The sequence below is a fragment of the Melanaphis sacchari genome, unplaced genomic scaffold (assembly GCF_002803265.2).
Source record: "Melanaphis sacchari strain LSU unplaced genomic scaffold, SCAv2.0 Contig43_pilon_pilon, whole genome shotgun sequence".
In the NCBI taxonomy this organism is placed as follows: Eukaryota; Metazoa; Arthropoda; class Insecta; order Hemiptera; family Aphididae; genus Melanaphis; species Melanaphis sacchari.
This window is the reverse complement of record NW_020271284.1, coordinates 2,287,468-2,308,724: the sequence shown is the minus strand read 5'-3', so window position 1 is coordinate 2,308,724 and position 21,257 is coordinate 2,287,468. Positions and strand designations below refer to the sequence as shown.

General features: G+C 27.5%; 3 protein-coding genes and 1 pseudogene across 4 annotated transcripts; 1 reads left to right on the top strand and 3 right to left on the bottom strand.

The window, feature by feature from the left end:
* Positions 1-567: 567 nt before the first annotated feature.
* LOC112597828 (alpha-tubulin N-acetyltransferase 1-like) lies at positions 568-6,370 on the top strand. Its single transcript, XM_025344051.1, has 8 exons — positions 568-856; positions 3,317-3,463; positions 4,607-4,778; positions 5,568-5,712; positions 5,823-5,856; positions 5,932-6,010; positions 6,071-6,126; positions 6,203-6,370. Exons 1-8 carry the CDS (start codon positions 774-776, stop codon positions 6,330-6,332), a joined length of 846 nt encoding a protein of 281 aa, XP_025199836.1. The 5' UTR covers positions 568-773; the 3' UTR covers positions 6,333-6,370.
* A 587-nt stretch (positions 6,371-6,957) lies between these two features.
* On the bottom strand, positions 6,958-14,825 carry LOC112597827 (annotated as a pseudogene).
* A 303-nt stretch (positions 14,826-15,128) lies between these two features.
* On the bottom strand, positions 15,129-17,090 carry LOC112597826 (glyoxylate reductase/hydroxypyruvate reductase-like). Of its 2 annotated transcripts, none has more exons than XM_025344048.1 (8): positions 16,856-17,090; positions 16,565-16,669; positions 16,364-16,491; positions 16,078-16,267; positions 15,845-16,011; positions 15,612-15,776; positions 15,411-15,536; positions 15,129-15,325 (listed from the first exon to the last, which is right to left on the bottom strand). In XM_025344048.1, the coding sequence occupies exons 2-8, from the start codon at positions 16,633-16,635 to the stop codon at positions 15,204-15,206; spliced, it is 969 nt and encodes a 322-aa protein (XP_025199833.1). In that variant the 5' UTR covers positions 16,636-16,669; positions 16,856-17,090; the 3' UTR covers positions 15,129-15,203. The 2 variants fall into 2 exon arrangements, with proteins under 2 accessions (XP_025199833.1, XP_025199834.1); XM_025344049.1 differs by having other exon boundaries at positions 16,943-17,090.
* Positions 17,091-18,730: 1,640 nt separating this feature from the next.
* Positions 18,731-20,942, bottom strand: LOC112597700 (60S ribosomal protein L11). Its single transcript, XM_025343869.1, has 6 exons — positions 20,831-20,942; positions 20,358-20,477; positions 20,143-20,292; positions 19,931-20,078; positions 18,906-19,000; positions 18,731-18,832 (listed from the first exon to the last, which is right to left on the bottom strand). Exons 1-6 carry the CDS (start codon positions 20,849-20,851, stop codon positions 18,797-18,799), a joined length of 570 nt encoding a protein of 189 aa, XP_025199654.1. The 5' UTR covers positions 20,852-20,942; the 3' UTR covers positions 18,731-18,796.
* Positions 20,943-21,257: the final 315 nt, after the last annotated feature.

Below are 21,257 nucleotides of genomic sequence, written 5' to 3'. Positions count from 1 at the left end.
TTGGTGGCCACTAGCCAGCATTGTATAATTAATATTTCTTTTCATTAAATTTTTGTTTTTAAATTAATATGATACACTAATTATTATGTTTGTGAGTTTACATTAATATTTTGACCGATTATTTCATAATTGAAGAAGTGTTCTTTTATAATTTATAAATTTATAGGTTATAACTACTTATATAATATGTTAGCGAGAACGCCGGGAACGTGTAGAATATGTGTAAATTATAAAATGCCTAGGAGTTTTGTACATAAAATAATTTTCTAGACGCCCTAAAATTAGTCTAGAGACTAGACAAATCGATCCATCGGACATCTAAAGTCCGTATATTCGTATCAGACAGTTCATCGTCAACACTATTTTAAACAATCAGTTAAAATCCTTGTATAAAAAAGAGGAAAGGTAATTCTGTGTTTTCAGGCAACCCTCTCGTTTACAATCTAATTGTTTTCTTTTCCCACTATAACAGCCTGTCCGGCCGTATTGCGCATCTCCCGCAGGAACGCTGCGGCTCGATGTCCTGCTTCGAGAGTTCAGCGTTATATACCAGAAACTGGCCGTAACCATACTACCGTAGTCATTTCAATTGTAAATGTCATTTAACATTATCCTATATAGCAAATCGTGGCTCGCTCGTTGAAACATATATAATATAGCAGCTATTAAACAAATATAATTATATTATATGTAACAATACACGATACACGGCTGTTAAAGTAGCTACTATTATTGTAATTTTGTAAAGCCAAACAATTTTGATACGTGGTGCCATGGAGTTCAATAGCTTGGCCAATAGTGAGGTGCTGAAGATCGACAACACGCTGACGGCCGTGGGATATGAGAATAACGTTGAGTACGTATAATTATATACATAAATCAGTAATTCAGGGCTCGGAAGTTCTAGCAAATACATATTTTTTTTGGTAAGTCATAGAACATCGAGAGTAAAATACATATTTGTTTCTTACTTTTCTGATGTTATGTAAAAAAATGTTATTTTGCTGATTTTTGCGCATATTTATGGTTTCTGCTGTTTCTAGTGACCAACTTTTATCCATTTAACAATAGCATTTTTTTAAAATTATTTTTATTTTTTCGTTGAACGACTCAAATTTGATTTCCTTTAACAATTTATAAAATGTCAATAGTGTGAACCAAAAACAACGAAAAAGTTTTGTACCGTTAAACTACATTAATCGTTTACTAAAATACTACTGTTTAATAACTAATCATTTTTAACACGGATGAAAACAAAATAATCTTTATGTGTGTATGTGTATTTGCCAATTAATTAAAAAATGAATAACTCGATTTTTCATTAATTTATAAAATCAGAAATAAGCTTAAAATCTGCTCCGCAATATATTATTTTATTAAAAAAAAAAAAAAAAATTAAGATATCATAATATAATCAGATAAGTCATTTTAGAGAGCATACCTGACAAAGATTTCCATTTTCACATTTTTATATATACAGTGTGATCACGATTTATGGTAACACTAAATATCTCAGGTGCATGACCTTGTATTGAACTGGGGTTTTCGGGAAGTGATAGGGAGCACTTAAATACATATTTTCAGACCAGTTTCAAATTTTTAGCTCACTCGGTACGCGCATGCGCAATACAACTTACTTTTTTTTAAATGGCAACCCCAGTTTTTTTCTGCAGATTCAGGTAGAGTATTTTTTTTTAAGCATTTTTTGTATCAACAGTTTTTTTCTATTTTCAAAATTGACCATGTTAGAGTAAGTCAAAATTTAGATTTATGCATAATTCGTATTTAATGTATGGTGTGGGTTAGTTGGTGGAAAGCTAATAGGACCGTTCTTTTATGATGGTACACTTAATGGCAAACGATACCTTAATTTTTTAACCAATGAACTACCAAGACTGTTGGATGATGTTTCATTAGACACACGAGAACGTATGTTTTTCCAGCAAGATGGAGCACCAGCCCACAATGCAATTATTGTTAGACGACATTTAGATCAGATATTTCCGAATCGCTGGATTGGAACTTTTGGCGTCATTCCTTGGCCTGCACGATCCCCAGATTTAACGCCATTGGATTTCTTTTTATGGGGTTATTTGAAGACTGTGGTTTATGCAGATCCACCTGTCAATCTTCAGGACTTAAAAAACAAAATACAAGCAGCATGTAATATTTTAAGTGAAGAACAAATCAAGGCAGCAACTTCGACTGAATTTTTGAGGCGACTTGAATCATGTTTAGAACATAATGGCGAAAATTTTGAACAATTCATAAGATAAATGTATTTAATACATTTTATTTTTTATTTAATATTAATATTAGGTACTATTAAATTGTAATCGTAGATATTATAAGAGTTTACTAAACATATTGTAAAAATAAATTATTATTTGTAAACATATTAAAGTAAATTCAACATTTATTTCTGGCAATTCTATTTTATTATTTCCAGTGGTTATAAATAAAAATTTCATTAAATACGAATTATGCATAAATCTGAATTTTGACTTACTCTAACATGGTCAATTTTGAAAATAGAAAAAAACTGTTGATACAAAAAATGCTTAAAAAAAAATACTCTACCTGAATCTGCAGAAAAAAACTGGGGTTGCCATTTAAAAAAAAGTAAGTTGTATTGCGCATGCGCGTACCGAGTGAGCTAAAAATTTGAAACTGGTCTGAAAATATGTATTTAAGTGCTCCCTATCACCTCCCGAAAACCCCAGTTCAATACAAGGTCATGCACCTGAGATATTTAGTGTTACCATAAATCGTGATCACACTGTATATTATATACTAATACATTGGTAATATATTTAAATATTTATATTTATTGACGACATTTTTTATATTATTATTCTGTACCCATTATAATTAGTAATACTTATGATACTTCTAAGTAAGTACCATTGATTATAGAATCAATGGTAGGTACTAAATTATTATGTAATGTATTAGCCTGATTAGAATTCACATCAAGAGAGCATTAAAATTGTGTAGGTAACTTATGGAGAGTCGTTTATCAGACATCTAGTTAAAATATGGTAGGTATATAAACTAGACAATTCAAAAAATAAGTTTATATTTCGCACAGTAGGTTTTTGACGAATCTAATAATCAAGAAGGTTACTTTAATGGATTTGTTAAATAATAAATCTTCGCATACAATAGGTACACTCGTTACACTATGATGATATGTCAATCTCTATTCCTACGAAATAATTTACTTAAATTAGATAATAGTAAATTACTTAACTCATAATACAGCGGGGGGTATAATGTAAACAATATTATAATTATTTATTGTGTTTTTGTCAAGTTTGAGAAACAAAATGGGATGGATGATCGACGAGATGGGCAAAGTGTCAGCAATAGCACAAAAGTTAAGATCGCCAATTACCAGCGCAGAGATGCTCATCAATTCCGATCACGTTCTCTATATGATGATCGAACACAATACTTCTGCGTAAGACATAATAAAGTTATAATAGAGTATTATAATTAGATTATGATTTAGATTAATATAAATACTAAAATAAATGATAAAACATATGGGTAGATTTATGATATATAATCATGTACCATTTACAATTTATATGTGACAATATTATAATATTTAAAATAAAAATTATAATGTTATAAAAGTAATTGGATGAGTAGGTGGGGTGGATTTAAGGCACTGCAAACTATGCAGCCGCATAGGACGGCAAATTTTTTGAGGGCGGCTTTTTATACGCATTAAAATTGTATTTAATATTTATCTTGTTCTTATACAAGAAATTTCTTGAAATTTTCATTTTCATTTTTCAAAGTGAATAATTAACATTAAAACTACTTTTATAACCAAATAATTATTTAATAAATTTATTATTTTTTTCTTGTATAATAAAAATCAAGAAAAAAATGTTGTATTTGAATCAAAACGTTTTTTGTTGAACTTTAGTTAAATGAAAAAATAATTTCACAATACATAAAAAATGTTATTATGTAAAGAAATTTTGTTGTAAAGACGTGATTTTTTTTTTAAATAAGGGCAGAAAATTTTTTTTTGACAAGTGGCAGCAAATTGTTAAATCCGCCCCTACAGTGAATAGGTACAAGTTAGTGTTGGTCTACAGTAACTGCTACGCCTGATTTTGTAGGGGTGCAGGTAATCTATAACCATATGAACGTTTATGATCATGGTTTTGATTTATATGATATTTACATATTATATTTATTGGACGTCCATTTAACTATTTTAACTATACATTTCTCCTATGTATGTCCTCTCTCCTCTACTCTAAAATTGTCGAATAGAGTACTCGTTGGTCTTTATGTAGATACTTTAAGCTCGTAGCCCGTAGATATACATATATTTCAATAATTCAATCAATTTTATAAAAATAGAAAATAAATTTAAAAAAAGAACTAATAGTGCATATTGTAGGGATCAATAATTTTTATAGGTTGATACCTATTATTATTGTTCTATTGCCATTTTTTACATTAAGTTTATATTTGCAGACATCTTTATTTTTATCAGTATATTTTATGTACCTATATCATAAAACAATAAATGTTCTGTTGCATTTTATTATAACATATAACAATTGTATTTGTTATCAAGGAATTTTGTCGTTGTTGGAATTTTAAAGATGGGATGGAAGAAATTATGCCTTTACAACAAAGCTGTAGGATTTTGTAAAGAAACCATGGTTTACTGTTTGATGGATTTCTATATCCATGAATCCAGACAGCATAAAGGTTATGGAAAGTACCTGATCGATTATATGTTGCAGGTAATTATAATGACATTGACGTATTTTTGTAAATAATTTAGTGTTAATTATTTTTAGTATCTATTTATTAACACTCCACGACTAGCCGCCAGTCATAGTCGCTCGCTATTACAATTGTTTGTATAAACTATTATTACCTATATAATAATATAATATGATTAATTTTCAATTACCTATTAAGTTAAAAACAAAAATTAATTATAAATGTATGTTTGTATTATTAATTAAGGTTAATATAGTTTTGATATTTATTTAATAATAGTAAAGGTAGGTATATACTGTTATTAAATAAAAATGAAAAAAAAATGTATTTATAATAAAAAAAAATAAATAAATATAGAAATAGAATCCAGAACTAGGAATTATCTTTTTTAATAGTTAAAAATACATCTTTTCTGTTGAGTTGTCTTATCCACCACGTGAATTCTGCCAAGTACGATTACGAAACATTATTTTGTTGCGGTTAGTGCTGGTTACACGGCGCTTTCTATTGTCTTGGTTAGTTGACTCCACAATACGTCTATAACATTTTGAATGTGATATTTGTCCGGATCAATAAAATTATTAGTGTTGTTAACTGTATTGTGTAATGTTGGAATACAGCGTTTTAGAAAATGTTGTTGGCTATCCAATAATCTGATACAATTATAGATCTAACAGAGCAATAAATTTAGTACAGTGGTAGTGAGGTGACCACTGACCAATAACAATAAAATTACCATATTTTTATAAAATTGTTTTTATTCATAAAAACTATAATTCTTGTTACTTACATATTTATTTTTAAAGGATATGCATTTATGTGCCAAAAATTTGGCTATTGAAAAACCAACTAAAAACCTATTGCAGTTTATGTGGAAACATTTTCAATTATCTAAAATAGTAAACCAGGGAAATTATTTCATAATCTATGAGGATTTTTTTGATGATGCATGTAAGAATTCAACTTATATATACCTACTATAATATATATTTTATTTACAAATATTTTGAATTTACCAAATGGAAAAAAAGTAATAATGAAATAATATATTTTGTTCATAGTTAACGAAAGGAGTTTTAACAATAGTGCAAATGGGTAAAATACATATTTTAAAATAAAATATTTGTGTTTCTTTTAAATGATTTAAATTACTTTTTTGATTTTGTATAGAGCCTCAACATCACTATGTACATGCCAATCAATGCAAGGACAAAATGAATTACAAACACATTGTGAAACAGTGGGCGCAGTAAGTACTAAATGATTTAACTATTTATTAAAAATTGTTTAAATAATTATTATTTTATAGACTGTACAAGAAAATACTGAATGTTCGCAATTAAATTACAGCCCAGGGATCAATTTGTTAGTATATTCAGATGCATACATTTTATAAATATATTTTTTTATTCATTTGATTTTTTTTTTTTAATTATATTAGTGTTGAAAACCAGTTTAAAGAAGTAAATGCATTTCAAAACGCACAACAGGATAGAAATCCTGTGAAACAAGATCAGACATTTTACCAGAAGTATTCAATACAGAGCATGCTAAATGATAATTCAATGTAATAATATTTTTTAGTTATATATTTTTGCTCTAATATTTTTTTCCTCAATACTACAAAATACTAAAATTTAATATTGTACAATAATTTCCATCTTATGTTAAAGTTTATAAATAATAGGACTAATAAGTATTACATATAAATCATAAAGTACTAATTATTCAAACGGAAAATTATTTATTTAAAGTATTTCTTATATCCTGTATTTCTGTTTATAATAAAATTATTAAACATTAAAATACTTATGATTAAGATACTTATGTATTGTTATTGTGTGCTGAATTTCATTTTAATTAATTTGTTTACTTTATTATATTATATTTATGATATTATAATAATTATTGAATTATTTAGCGTTTTAACTATAGTTATAGATTAAATGTTAAATATAACATAATTTATACTTATTTACAATAACTATACAACTATAGTTTTGTAATATCTATCAATATTCAACAAAATTCAAAAACCTTTAATTTATTAAATTTATAATAGTTAATATATTGAATAAATATAATAAATATTTTAATTTTTAGTCTCGTTTTGTGTGTTATTAAGCTTATATTCACATAAAATAGGTAAATAAAATAATAATGTATTAGGATGCCATAAAATATGTTAAGTGTTTAATTGTATGATAAATGATTAGATAGTGACTCACCCATTTATTGAGTTTTGTTTATTAATTATATGAATTACACATTATACTAATTTTACCTAAACAATATATAATAAATCATACACTCAACTACCAGATATCCAGATTCAGGTGATTCCCAAAAGTTGGTAAGTATAAATAATATTAATATTCATACTTGTCACTTTGCCTATATATATATATGTGATATATTCAAAATTATCAAAGAGAAAAATCAATCTACATGGAATAAAGATAAAAAAAAATACAAATATTATATAGATACGTGGTGTGCTAACGTTTGCTTACTGGCCAGATTTTCACTAGCTGATGTACAAAATTTAGAACACTAATATTATTGATCAATTTCTATATTGAAGTCCTGTCTTCAGTATAAAATGCTTTAATAATATCTTCAGTTTTTAATTGGTTTGCTGTATCTTTTAGAACATCTAATGGTGATTAGTTTGATAATCATTCTTGTGTCATGCAAGTCTGTAGCCATTACCTATTTTATTTGTTGCGTACACAAATCTAAGTAGATACATAACCAAATTATTTAAGCACCCCTACTCCTTAGTATCCATATTATCATACCTAAGTAGTACTTCTAAATGGATATTTTGGCAAAGCACAAATAAATTAAATTATCAAACATACTATTATTTTTATTTTTTATCTAATAATTTTAAAATGTAATGATTGACAATTATTACAATTATTTTTGAGGAGCTGTAGCAGACCGTGACTGGAATGTTATAAAGCCACTTCGTTTAGCATAGGACAGTCATCCAATACAGCCAATATGTTCTGAGCGGCCATCACAGCCATCTCTTCTTCCACTTCAATAGTAGAGGTGCCAATGTGTGGCAGGAGCACTACAAATAATGTGAAAATAGTTATTATGTATACTGAAACCTCTATTAATAGACATGCGTATTTACTAACAAATTGCAGAGGCAAATTTAAGTATTAAATAAAAGCTGATAATGATAAAGATGACATAGGTACGTATACAATTTTAATCCGATACTTACAGAGAATAATAGGATATATAACAATAGTGTGTTTTAACAACACACTACTTATTATTACAATTTACAACTTATTTAAAAACGAAATATTCATAACTATTATGATAGGAATACGTACAAACGTTGTCCAAACTCATCAGTGGATGATCCAATGGCAGTGGTTCTGGTGTCATCACATCCAGTCCAGCACCTCGGATTCTTTTCTCCCTGAGCGCTTCAACCAGAGCGTCTTGATCGACCAACTCTATGAAATTCAAAAACAAGTAAAACATACATCATGGACATGGGTATAAATAATTATTTTATTTTATACATTGACTGATATCAGTTGATAACTGGTGTATTCAATATGGTCATTGGCGAATAATTTTAAGTTCTCGATTATAATTAAATAATATATATATATTAATCGTTTATATTTTTACTCTATATATATTGAAAATTAAAATAAACTGTAGACTTCTATAATTATGATTTGCCATTTAAATAATTAAAAAAGTTCTTCTCTCCGCAATCAGTGGCGTCATTTCAGGTTTTGAGAGGGGGGCAAAAGTTTTGACCGGCCCATAGTTAAAATAAACCCTTTCGCTAATAATTACATTTTAATCTCAATACAAACAACTTTCTTACATAATTTTATACATACTAGTTAGTAACTAGTAGTTGGTTGTAATGATTATTTTAAATTTTATTTTTAAAAACAATAAGTTGTCAACAAGTCCGGACTGGCCGAACACAAGCCGATCCCCCATTTTAAATTAATCAGATATTTGGGTTTTATGTTTTTTAATATTATATACTTACCTATTACTTATTAGTTATTAGACAATATTTTAATTTATAATTTCATAATAATATAAATAAATATATATTTTATACGAGCAACGACCCACCGAGAAACCCAGTATCTTGATCGTCCAGTACACCACTATATGCCCAGTAGTGTTCTTAGAATGGCTCTAGTATAATCATACAGATGTCAGATCAGATACCTTATTATTATTTACGTATTAGCAGTTAGCATGAGCCACGAATCATGGTTATATTTTATTTAGTTATGACATGAATGTTATGAATCATGTTTGCGGGCTTGCGGCCAAAAACTAATACCATATACCCGGCCCGTCATCGGCCCGCTAAAACAAGGGAGGGAGGGGGAAATGTCCGCCTTACCATCCCCCAAATGATGCCACTGCCCACAATAATCTAAAATATAGCCCACCAAATCCGTTATAGATTAAACAGAATACAATTACATTATTTTTAAAAATAAATATTACATAGGTACAACTACAATTAATTCTTTTAACTTAACGATGTTATTTTTAAACAATAATTACTTTAGGAAAATTAAAAATCTGGATCACAGTTCCTATACTTATGGTAAGTTTCAAGTTATTATTATATCAAAAATTATTTAAAAAAATATTAATCTACATAGAATTTAAGATATAAAATATAAATGAGGTATATAGGTATACTAATGTCCGCGACCGATGTTCACCAGTATTGCATTGGACTTCATGGTGGCGATCCGTTCTCTGTTCACGATGAATTTCGTTTCATCATTTAAAGCCGCGGCGACCACGACAAAATCACTACGTTCCATCAACTCATCCACTGTGACCAATTTTCCACTAAGAGCTTTGACTACGGAAAAGACACTTCATAACTAACCACAGTTTTAAATTTAATGCATTTGCTATAGTATTTGTATATATTTTTTTTCACCACCAATAATAAATTATTACTACACGCACATAAAACATCCGTAAACGGTAGATGTAAATACTTACCTTCCGGTTTTTCACTTCTACTGATGTACAAGAGTTGGGAAATTTTGAAATTGGCCAATTTCTCTGCGATTGAAATGCCGATTCTACCGCAACCTAAAATGCCAACAACCGATCCTTTTATGTTTCTACCACACATCTATCCGGGAGTCTAATTCTGCCATCCACCACTATATGCATATAAATATATTATATACATTTAATAAAAAGAAAAATACCAATAGTTTTTAACATATCTATGATCTAATTGAAATACCAAATTTCTCTTACCACGTTTTAAATTTGATTTATTATCTAGCATAACGCTATTAAAAAATTGATATTAATTTCAGTATGTAGGACGTAGGTACATAAAAAATGCATAGTTATTGTTTTTAAAAAAATAGCCAATATTCATGTTACTTTTGTCGTTTATAAATATATGTATAATAGTGTTTAGTGTGCAGCTTATTCTTATTGAACAATAATATTTGTTTTTAAAAATTAAAATATATTAAATTGTAAAACTATGATTTGTGTTTTATACTAACGCCTACAGTCTACACGAAAAGCTAAAGAAACATAATTTTCAAAGAAATTTTTTAATAAATATATGAGCATAATAATGTACATCGAATACATGCGGATTAGCAATCAAACGTCAAAATCTAGACTCATAAGTATACTTCTCGAAATAATATACGCAATATACTATACTATACCACTAGCATAAGTCTTCATTATAATTATTTATAACACGATTCGGTCACTTACGTTTTCAATTCACGGTTTGCTTCAAAAAATCTTCTGCTACTGGCTATAATGAGACCTACAGCAATTTCTGCAACCGATTCCGTCAGAATACCCGACGTATTTCCTAAACGTACACCGTATTTTTTCATCGAAGCCAAATCAACGTGATCATATCCCGCCGACATGGTACTGACCACCTTAAGACTGGGCCCTATAAATATATATGATAATTTATTTTATGTTATGAAGCATAAATGACTACAATGTTTCAGTGGCGGCTAGTGCCTAGGTATACAACTGTACAAGTGTGCACACCACATAAATTAATACAGATAAAATATTAAAAATGGATTTTCAATTTTTTACACAATTTAAGTTTAACTATAATAACTTATTGTATAATATTGTATTAATTAAAAAAAAATATGTTCCCGAAAATATTACTCCTGCAATTTATTGAAGTTATTTAATAAATATACACATCATTTGGTAAGCAGTTCAGTCAGACCACCGTTTGTGTAAATTTGTTAGGTCATCGAGTAGGGGGTTGACGAAAATTAATGGGACCTGCACACCACGGTAGCCACAGCTTTCCATATCGGTTATTATTTTATGGGGAAAAGACTTGAAATGTTTAATTTTTTTTTTTTTGTTAATTAATACAATTTATAATTGGTTACAATTTACATATATTATTAGGTATTATATTCGTAAGTATAAAAATTAATTTCGTTTTAATTTTCATAAATAATAAATGTTAATCAATTATGCACTAAAATACAATTTTAATGAATATTATATAAGTCACCCACCCATGTCTTATTTTAAAAATAAAAAAAATGTTGATCTTATTACAATTGTTTGTAATGTATAATTAAATACCTATAGAAAAATTAATAGTATATCATCAACTAATACTAACCTGCTGCTTTTAGGAGCTGTTCATTTATCATAGGTAATCTCGGGAGTACAGAAAATTGAAAACTTGCCCGGTAAATGATTAATAACATCTTGTGTGGTTAAAAATCCATTTTTTTTACTAGGTATGCAAAATTCCAAGTTACACCTGCAATTAATTTATATTTTAACGAAGGTTACAAATATCTGTTTTCATCTGGTTTTTATGCAATTTCATGTTTAATATACAAACTATACAAATATATAATGTCGAGATAGGCCACAAAAATTATATTAATTAAGAATGAAAATTTTAAAATTACTTTTTCTAAAAACTTCAAAAATAAGTCATGTAATAGTTCTGATAGTATTAAGATTATAGTATAGTACAAAATTCATTATTTTCTCGATTAAATCATGTCAAAAGAACTATTAATTATCTATATTTAATTACATCAAAACCCACAAGTTATTTCCAATTATATTCGATATAAACCATAAAATAAAAAATTTACTTTTTGTAATTTGAAGCAAAGCGTTATTCTATATTTTTCTTGTTCGTTATGTTAAAATCAAATTTTAAGTAATACATTTCTACAGGACCTAAAATACATCTAATTTCAGGGGACACACTTATTAATTTAACTGTTGACTTTGGACTTTGACAGATTTCTATAGCAAAAAAAAGAAACCTGTGTAGGTTGTAACTTCCAAAATCCCCCTTCTTTTAGATAATACTTATTACCTTACACATTAATAATATCATAATAATCTGTTGTTCAAAAATGCTAAAATACCCACATAGTATATTTATAGACAAAACTCTACGTTTGAAACAAGAATTTTGTGGAACAAAAGTCCATTGGAACTAGGAACATGTGCTTTGTGGAACAATGTGTAATGACCCGCCAAAGTGTATGATATCAGATATAAATGCCTATCACTCGATATTTGTATAAAATTGATAATGATTCTCAATTTATTTCGAAATAAAGTTATAATAAAATTGTGTTGAAATTCTTAAATTGTTGTTATTACTTATTTCCGTAATCAAAACTAAAAACGTATTATAAAACTTGAGACACACATTTGTCATTCAAAGGACACGCTTTGATTTTCAGGGGACACAGTATTTTAGGCCCTGCATTTCTACAAAAATTTACATTTTCCATAAACTAAAAAAATAATTTTTTCATTCAAAAGACTAATTTTTAAAATATTTTACAAGTAAAAATTATTATTGAGTTTTGTATTTAGTATAAGACGTGTTTAACCATAGTATACATATATTATGATTAAGTAATTAGCGTAATAAAAAGATTAAATTGCAAAAATTAAAATAAATAAATAGGAAATCTAAGCAGTACCTTGAATGTAATAAATCGATAGCTTTTTTAGGAAAATTATGACATAACAGCACTTTTGGTTTTGATGACATCTCTGCGTACTAAGAACGTGTTTTTATACTTCCAATGATTAAATAGATACTGTAAAATAATACACGGAACAAAAATAATAAGCATTAGCCATTAGAAATAGACAACTCGGAATAAAATATTATATTTAAAATAATATGAATATATGAATACAAAATTATAATACTTGATTACTTCAAGACTCTATTAAAAGTTATATTTGTTTAGACTTTATAGAATATAGTCAACATATAAAACAATAACAGTATAATATTTATACTATATATGACTATTACCTATGCATAGGTAGGTATATTAAGTTTTAAATTTTAGGCACGGCAAGCAATGTAGGTAATAGGTACCTGTATGAGCTACATATACGATAAAGTTTATTTTTCTACAAGTTAAAAATGGACTTAACCAATTGCATGAATAGGGGTTGACTTTGTGGGATATATTCGCTCCCCTGCACAGTTTAAAAATTACAACTACAGCTTCCTCCCCCCACCACAACCATAACAAAAATCTAGGTTATTTGGCCTAATACGGAGTTTAGTATAAGTGTTTTATTAGTTGATGAATTGATATTTTGAAAAGGCTATCCCTAAAACTTGGAGAAACTCCCTAAGTGTAATAAGATAATAGTAAACATTAATATTATAGACAAATAAGTAGGTATAATTAGTAATTACTATAATTAGGTATATATTAACACATATAATACATATTTTATATAATATAGGTACTAGAAAAATGTTTTTACAAATATTAATAGACAATAATTTAATCATGTATCAATAAACGAATGCAACGAAATATCGGTCACGCAAACATTGGACATTGGACTAGACAGACCAGAACTTTACTACTCCGGATACTCACCGACTTCCGTAAAAAGCGATTTTATTTTCATTTTTTGCTCTCATGTTCGCTTATCACAATTTTAACATATTAATCAGTTTAACCAAAAGCCGCATACTATAATTACAATATTAATATTATGTTATAATTATTTATAATTGATTATATCTTAATTTATAAATAAGCTCTATGCCTTAAAAATATAATAAAAATAATAATATTATCTACAGGAATTATGTAAGTATTTAGTAAAAAAAACAACTAAGCTTCTAAAATTAATGTTAATTTTTTTTCTTTCGGACGTAAGCTTATAAGCACGGACTTGCATATCTTAGAATTAATATTCATTATAGGTAACTTACTAACGTTTAAAACATTTTTTAATTTTAACATTACTTATCAGGCAATTTTGTAAATTAATCTTCTTTTGAAAATGTTAATACTTTCCAAGTCAACGATAAACCATAAGAAACTACAATTGACTATTAGGAGGTAGATATTTAATCAAATCAATGAACTAAATTTTAAATTGAAAAATAGTTAATAGATGAACAGTGAGTTTCTAATTTAGCTATGAGTTATTAGTGTTATTACTTACCTTCGTTTAATCTTGTACCAGTTGCTGTTCGTGTCTACTGTCTAGGCTATTACAGTGTTGGTAAATGTGATTGGATAAATATTATAGGTATATATTTGAAAAAACGAAAAACGTCCACAGTCTTCTTTAAATGGTTTCAATTTTTAAACGCGTCAATAACAATACGCTATTTGCAGAGATATAATATAAATTAAATTATTATTACTTTAATCTCTGTTATAAATGAAATTATTATCATTTAAATCCCTGTTATAAATGATATTCATGTAGGTACTATCGAGTTTTGACAAAAATTATTATGCATAATAAAACGTATAAAACTATTAAGTACAAAAGAACCTATTTCCCTTCTATCATTTCCAATCGTATTATTATCATAATATCACGTGATCAGTTTGAGTATTATCATTATGAATTATATATATATTCTAAAATAGCGAGTAGTAAAATTTAAGTACAACCAAGGGCATCTGCAAGTGTAGGCCGGGGAAGTCAGACTCCCGGCTATTTCAGTTAATATTAAATATTAATTGTTTTATTACCTACTTGCACAGCTTAAATATTATTAATTATTATAGTCTTATAATTTTGACTTTGCCCCCCTCTTCCGTTTATATTTCTGCGGCGCACTTGAGTGCAACTGCACGTGATTCTTGACTCTTGCGAATTAGTAAGCAAATGAGCCTAGATTATTTGGGGAAGATGTCCAAATAGCTCATAGATCATTGATTTCATGATAATTTTAATACTAGTGGTTAATTAAATAATATATATTTAAAATATTTAAGAAAATATAAAATTATACTCAACAATTTTAAATCAATACATTTAATAATAATTAAATTTGTATACCTTGTAACATTTAAAATATAGATTATTTATATGCAATTTTAATTAGACTATAACCATTAAGCTAACACTTCATATGGCATTGGGGTATTTTCCAAAACAGCAATTATATTTTTGGCAGTGGCAATAGCCATTTCTGTCCGTGTTTCAATGGCAGCACTCCCAATGTGAGGCAACAACACTTTGAATTAAAAAATATTATAACATATTAATTTGATACTGTTTATAAACATTCATGGAGCTGTGTCATATTTGGTTGTACATACCGACATTTTTCATCTTAATCAGAGGGTTATTAAGTGGTAATGGTTCTGGAGTCATAACGTCTAAGCCAGCACCTCCAATTCTATTTTCTTGTAATGCTTTAATGAGTGCGTCTTGGTCAATAAGTGCTAAAAACTCATATATTGATATTAGATTGTTTTAAAGTAATAAAATGTTAGTATTAAGTTTTAAATATGCCTTACCTCCACGACCAATATTTACTAAAACAGCATGTGGCTTCATTTTGGCAATGCGTTCTTTGTTAATGATAAACTTTGTGTCCTCGTTCAGTGCGACGGAAAGAATTATGAAGTCACTTTGTTCTACAAGCTCATCAATTGTAACCAATTTTCCACCAAGAGCTTTAGCTAATTTATCATGAATTCAAAGTTTTCATTATTCTTATACAATATACAGTTACTAAATCACATTTTACCAGCAGGTTTTTCAGTTCTACTGGTATACAGTAATTGAGAAATTTCAAATGTGTTCAACTTTTTTGCAATTGATGTTCCAATGTTGCCACATCCAACAATACCAACAACAGAGTTTCTAATACCTCTACCGCACATCCAAACAGGTGTTACATCTTTCCATTCACCTCTAAAAACAAATTACTTGATAGTTGATACTTATACAATTATACTCATATACAATAATTTAATGTACGTTTTCAATGCATGATTAGCTTCAAAAAATCGTCTTGTTGTTGATATCAACAATCCAACTGTTGTTTCTGCTACTGCTTCGGTTAAAATATATGGTGTATATCCTAACCGTATACCATATTTTTTCATTGCAGTTAAGTCAACATGATCATATCCCACAGACATGGTACCAACAACCTTTAGACTTGGGCCTATAAAATAATAAAATGTTAAATGCATCAATGATTATTTACACAGTATTCTTATTAGTTATTACAATTTTATCTAGTTATAATGAATATTTTAACCTGCAGTTTTAATTACTTCTTCGTCAATTTTGTTTGATGGGCAACAAAATATTGCAAATTTTCCAGGTATTTTTTGCATGATTTCTGCTTGAGTGGATTGCATGGAATCGCATATTTCGACATCGAATCTAAAATATGTAAATAGTAATTATATGAGAAAAATTGTTAAGTGTACCTAAACTTTGAGCTAAGGGTTCTGACCTTTTACGAAGTAAATCAATTGCAAATTCTGGAACGAGTTTCATTGAAACAAGTACTTTAGGTCTTGCCATAGTAATAACTTAGATTTTGAGTAATTTCAATACACTAAAAAATAAATGTCATCATTTAATTAAGAGTCTAATAATTTCAACACATTAGTATTGTTATAATCTACAAATTGTGAAAATTGTATTTAAAAGTAATCATATTATATATAAGTATATGGCTATATGCAATATGCATTACTTCTACTTATGTTTTCTATTATAATTATAAATTAAAAACGAATACCTGAAGCAAACGTTTAAAGAAGTCCAATAGATGGATTGGGTATAACAAAACAAAAGCTACTAAACTAGTTGTTAATTGTTAACTAACCGTACTAAAGGTATGTTGAACTGCGTAGTCACTGTAGAGAAAAATTTGTGAGTAGTGCTTGTGACTGAACAGTTTATAAAATTATGTATAAATTATAGAAGACAAGTAAATAGATAACATACTGGTTTATAAAGTCTAACAAGCAACTGATAACAGTGATAAAACTATATAAAATATAAATAGTAATTACTAATTAGATATTAATATTTTATCAATATTATATAATTATATATATAACTTAATAAAAAGTATGATTTATGAAAATTTAGTTATCTCGTTTTATCACTTTATGATAACATATGTGATGTACAAATCATGAACTAAGAAGTAAAATATTAGTTTGTGGTACAGACTTGAGACTACAGATATATTTTTGGTTTTAATATTATTAATATATTTGGGATTTGGATTTAAGAATGCTAAAATTGATTTATTTAGTTGCTCAATAATTCAAAATTTACAGAGATTTAATTTTTATGAAACAACGGTCTTACTATTTGTAGAAGCCGATATTCTTTTTTCCAATACTATATAAGCATGAATCATAATGTATTGTGTAGATTTTATATTTCTTAATCATTATTCTATTGGGTTTTGATACGTTTAACAGAAAAAATTGAAGAAATTTAAGATCCGAGTTCTCATACATTCCCTTCCAATTTGAGCACTGCCCGTATAAGAAATCAATAAATGTCTATTAGAGTATAATCTTTAATGACATTTTGAGTTAAATGTTAAAAAAAAGTGCACACTTTGTAGTATAATTATGAATACATTACTTGTGAACTCAATGCATAATGCTTATATACTTCACTTTACTCATAGTAGTATTTGTTAAAAATTAATTAAGAAGTACTAGAAATTTATTGCTATTAACCATATCAAAAAATAATAATAAATGAGAACTTTTAGAACTAACTTTAAAGAATTTAAAACAAAACATAAAGCTATAATTTTAGGCAATGCAATTAATACCAAATTTGTGGTGGACTGTAGTCTTACATTTTATTTAATAAATAATTGACAATTAAAAGTTGTAAGACAATTCGAACTATTCTATTAAGAATGTTTATTTAAACAATTACAAATTTAATGAAATGCATAAATTAGTAATCTAAACAAAGGACCAACAATTTAATCTCAATTTTTCAGTATTTTAAAAGCAGCTATCATAAGCACACTATTTTAGCAATAGTATAAGATTAAACCAGCCTATTTTAAAATGGGTCAAAAATTCATAATAATTACTTTGGCATTCAGAAAATATAAAATTAAGGTATTTAATCATTTAGGTAAGGGGAGAGAAAAACTCTATAAAACATTTAATTGATGGACAGAAGAAATGTATTTACATATTAATTTAACTATAATGTACAATGTATGTAGAAGTATATTATTTATGGAAATATATTTTACCAAGATACTAATTCAATATCTGGAGGCAATCATAAAAAATTAGTAAGTGACATAATGATGCCCCTCTATGGCCATGCTTGCACACAATATAGAGAAAATAAAATTCTATGATAAAAAAATTCAAAACTTAATTAAATTATTAATCAGGTATTACTTACAATGCATTTGAAGAATTTATTACTATCTATTTTTGTTCATAGTTTACAATACTGGTAATTTTCATTTAAAATCAGTTATTCAATAAAATTAAATATTCCAAGTTATGGAATGACTTATCTCCATTATAAAGAAAAGGAATATCATATTTTATTATTTTAGAGGAAATATAATTGTAGGTTAAAATTAGTTATAATATGAAATAAAACAAAATAGTCTGTTTGGAAAAACAACATGTATGTATATTTTTGGGATTTGCATTGATAAACAATACAATTAATATTAGTTTTTCTTTCCTGCTAAAATGATTCCGTCATACTAAAAAAAAAAAAAAAAATATTATTAGTTTAACTTTAGTTGTAAAATAAATAACAATAAACTAGACAATTACTTTAGTTTGGAACCATTTCATTGCGTCTTCTTTGTTAAGTCTATGTTGGTAACCAACTTTGCCTTGCTTCCTTCTTCTGTGAGCTACGTTGAAACCTAATAATATAAATTAATATAAGATTTAAATATAACAGATTAACAGAAATATATAAACTAATTTATTTACCTAGCACATTAACCTTTTAAACTTATAATATATTCATTTAAATTTTAAGTTAATTTAATTGTTTTCTGCATAACAAAGTAGACATGAAGAAAATATATTTAACTTTAGTCAAAGAATCAGATTAAATATAAGTATACCTACTGTAAAATTTGTTTGTTAAATACTTAAAAAGAATAACACACAATTATTGTATAGTTTTATAACAAGCCTATAAAGAGATGATATTATTTGAACAAATTTTTTTTTGTAATCCTTAACTTATTTTAGCAATATTATCTTATTACAAGACATACTGAAAATAATAAAATAAGTTAAATTTGGTTTAATTATTGTAGATGTTTACATATTCCATTAGAACTAATATTGATACAATTGTAAGTAGTATTAGAAGAAATCAGAAGGATATGATTAAAGATAAAAAAATATTTCATTAAATAAGAATTATAGGATAATTATCAATTTTAAAGCCAGTATAATTTATAGATGTCAATATTTTAATGCAACGAGTGCAAATAATATATTATTGTAGAAATTGATAAAAATGTTTTAAAATTTTTCCAAATAATTCAAGACTTCTTATAAGCAATATAAAAAAATAATTGAAAATTAATTAAAAAATGTGTAGTAATGAGTGAAAGGATATAATTATTAAACGCAAATCTTCAAGAAATAAAATGAAATGTGGTATCAACATTATACCTAAGCCTAATTATTATTTTAAAGATAACAACATAAAATATTTAGTAAACATTAATATTATCTTTTGAAATTATAATTCTTAAATTTAAGTGAAGAAAAAAAACAGAGATCACATAAATAAAATACTTGTAATTTGTTTTATTTAAGTAAAATAAACTAACCTTGACGTCCCAAGACAACAAAGAAATCTAAACCATAGATACCAATACTAGGATCGTATTTGATACCCAAATCAATGTGTTCTTGAATACCAAAACCGAAGTTACCAGTATCTGAGAAGTTCTCTCGTCTCAATTCGTATTCACGAACCTAAACATAAAATTAATTTAACTAATCAACTGATAAAAAAGAAAAAAAAACATTAAAAACTTACCTTTAATCCACGTTCTAAGATTTCTTCAGCCTTAGCACCGCGAACTGTGCAGTGCACTGCAATTTTTTCATTTCTTCTGATACTAAAAGATCTGACAGTATAACGAGCCTTGGAGAACACTGGTTGTTGGCCAGTCAATTGTTCCAATACCTAAAAGAAAGTAACATATATAGTCGTCTGGTATAATAGATAAATTGAGAATAATGATAATGCACCTTAGCGGCACGAGTAAGCTTGTCACCAGATTCGCCGACACAAATGTTCAAACATAATTTGCGAATCCTCAATTCACGCATACGATTTTTGGTCTTCTCCGAAGACTTGTTGCCTCCCTTCTGTAGCATAAAACACAATTATTATATGTAGGGGTTGAGATAAAACAATAGTTTTTCGCTAGATTTGGAAGTTATGTATTCTTAATGAGTATTACGCCTCAGTAATGCGTGAGGGTATATTGCAATATAAGAATGTAGATGATGTGGCACCGGACTTTTAGCCTCGGAACCAATTTAAGGCCGTCGAGTCATAGCATTCAATTGAAAACTAATCCGGTGCGATAGTAACAAATTGAAAGGTCTATCGGTATACATTTGTTAAAAGGAGTTCAGGATACCGAAAATGATCGGTCGTCAGAACACGGACGGCTTGGAGTTTGGACGATTGGATCGGATAAAAAATATTCACTCACTTTTAAGTCGACGAGGACCATGATGGATTCCGCTGTGCTGAAGTTGTTTATAAGATAGTCACGACGCGAAAGAACGGAACGTTACCGAACAATCCGCTCTCATGAAGTGGAGGTGTAGTGGTAGTATTTTGGTTTTGGTCAATGTAACCTCAAAAATATCATGGAACATAAACTACGGTCGCGAAAACATTCGCTGTTATCATCATTTACGCGGTAATTTCAAAAGTTTTTCAATTTTCTATCATAATTTCTTCCTTGATTAGGCGATCGTAGCCAAGGTTAATATAAATATATTAATTTTATTAACCTTAGATCGTAGTAACTAGTGTTTCTTTTTTTCGAGTTTTACCGTCAATTTAATAGTTGTATAATATACAATAGCCATACTTAGTCTACGGATAATTGGGAAATAAGCCGGCTTGTATTC

What these genes read in the sequence shown, in the direction of transcription:
- LOC112597828 (XM_025344051.1), top strand. Translation starts at nt 774, where the DNA reads ATGGAGTTCAATAGCTTGGCCAATAGTGAGGTGCTGAAGATCGACAAC. An exon ending in GGATATGAGAATAACGTTGA is followed by an intron (nt 857 to 3,316) that starts GTACGTATAATT and finishes GTTTTTGTCAAG; the next exon opens with TTTGAGAAACAAAATGGGAT. An exon ending in ATCGAACACAATACTTCTGC is followed by an intron (nt 3,464 to 4,606) that starts GTAAGACATAAT and finishes TTTGTTATCAAG; the next exon opens with GAATTTTGTCGTTGTTGGAA.
- LOC112597826 (XM_025344048.1), bottom strand. Translation starts at nt 16,635, where the DNA reads ATGGCAAGACCTAAAGTACTTGTTTCAATGAAACTCGTTCCAGAATTT. An exon ending in GCTAATCATGCATTGAAAAC is followed by an intron (nt 16,012 to 16,077) that starts GTACATTAAATT and finishes ATTTGTTTTTAG; the next exon opens with AGGTGAATGGAAAGATGTAA. An exon ending in GATTAAGATGAAAAATGTCG is followed by an intron (nt 15,326 to 15,410) that starts GTATGTACAACC and finishes TTTAATTCAAAG; the next exon opens with TGTTGTTGCCTCACATTGGG.
- LOC112597700 (XM_025343869.1), bottom strand. Translation starts at nt 20,851, where the DNA reads ATGGTCCTCGTCGACTTAAAA. An exon ending in TCTTAGAACGTGGATTAAAG is followed by an intron (nt 20,079 to 20,142) that starts GTAAGTTTTTAA and finishes TTTTATGTTTAG; the next exon opens with GTTCGTGAATACGAATTGAG. An exon ending in TGAAATGGTTCCAAACTAAA is followed by an intron (nt 18,833 to 18,905) that starts GTAATTGTCTAG and finishes TTTTTTTTTTAG; the next exon opens with TATGACGGAATCATTTTAGC.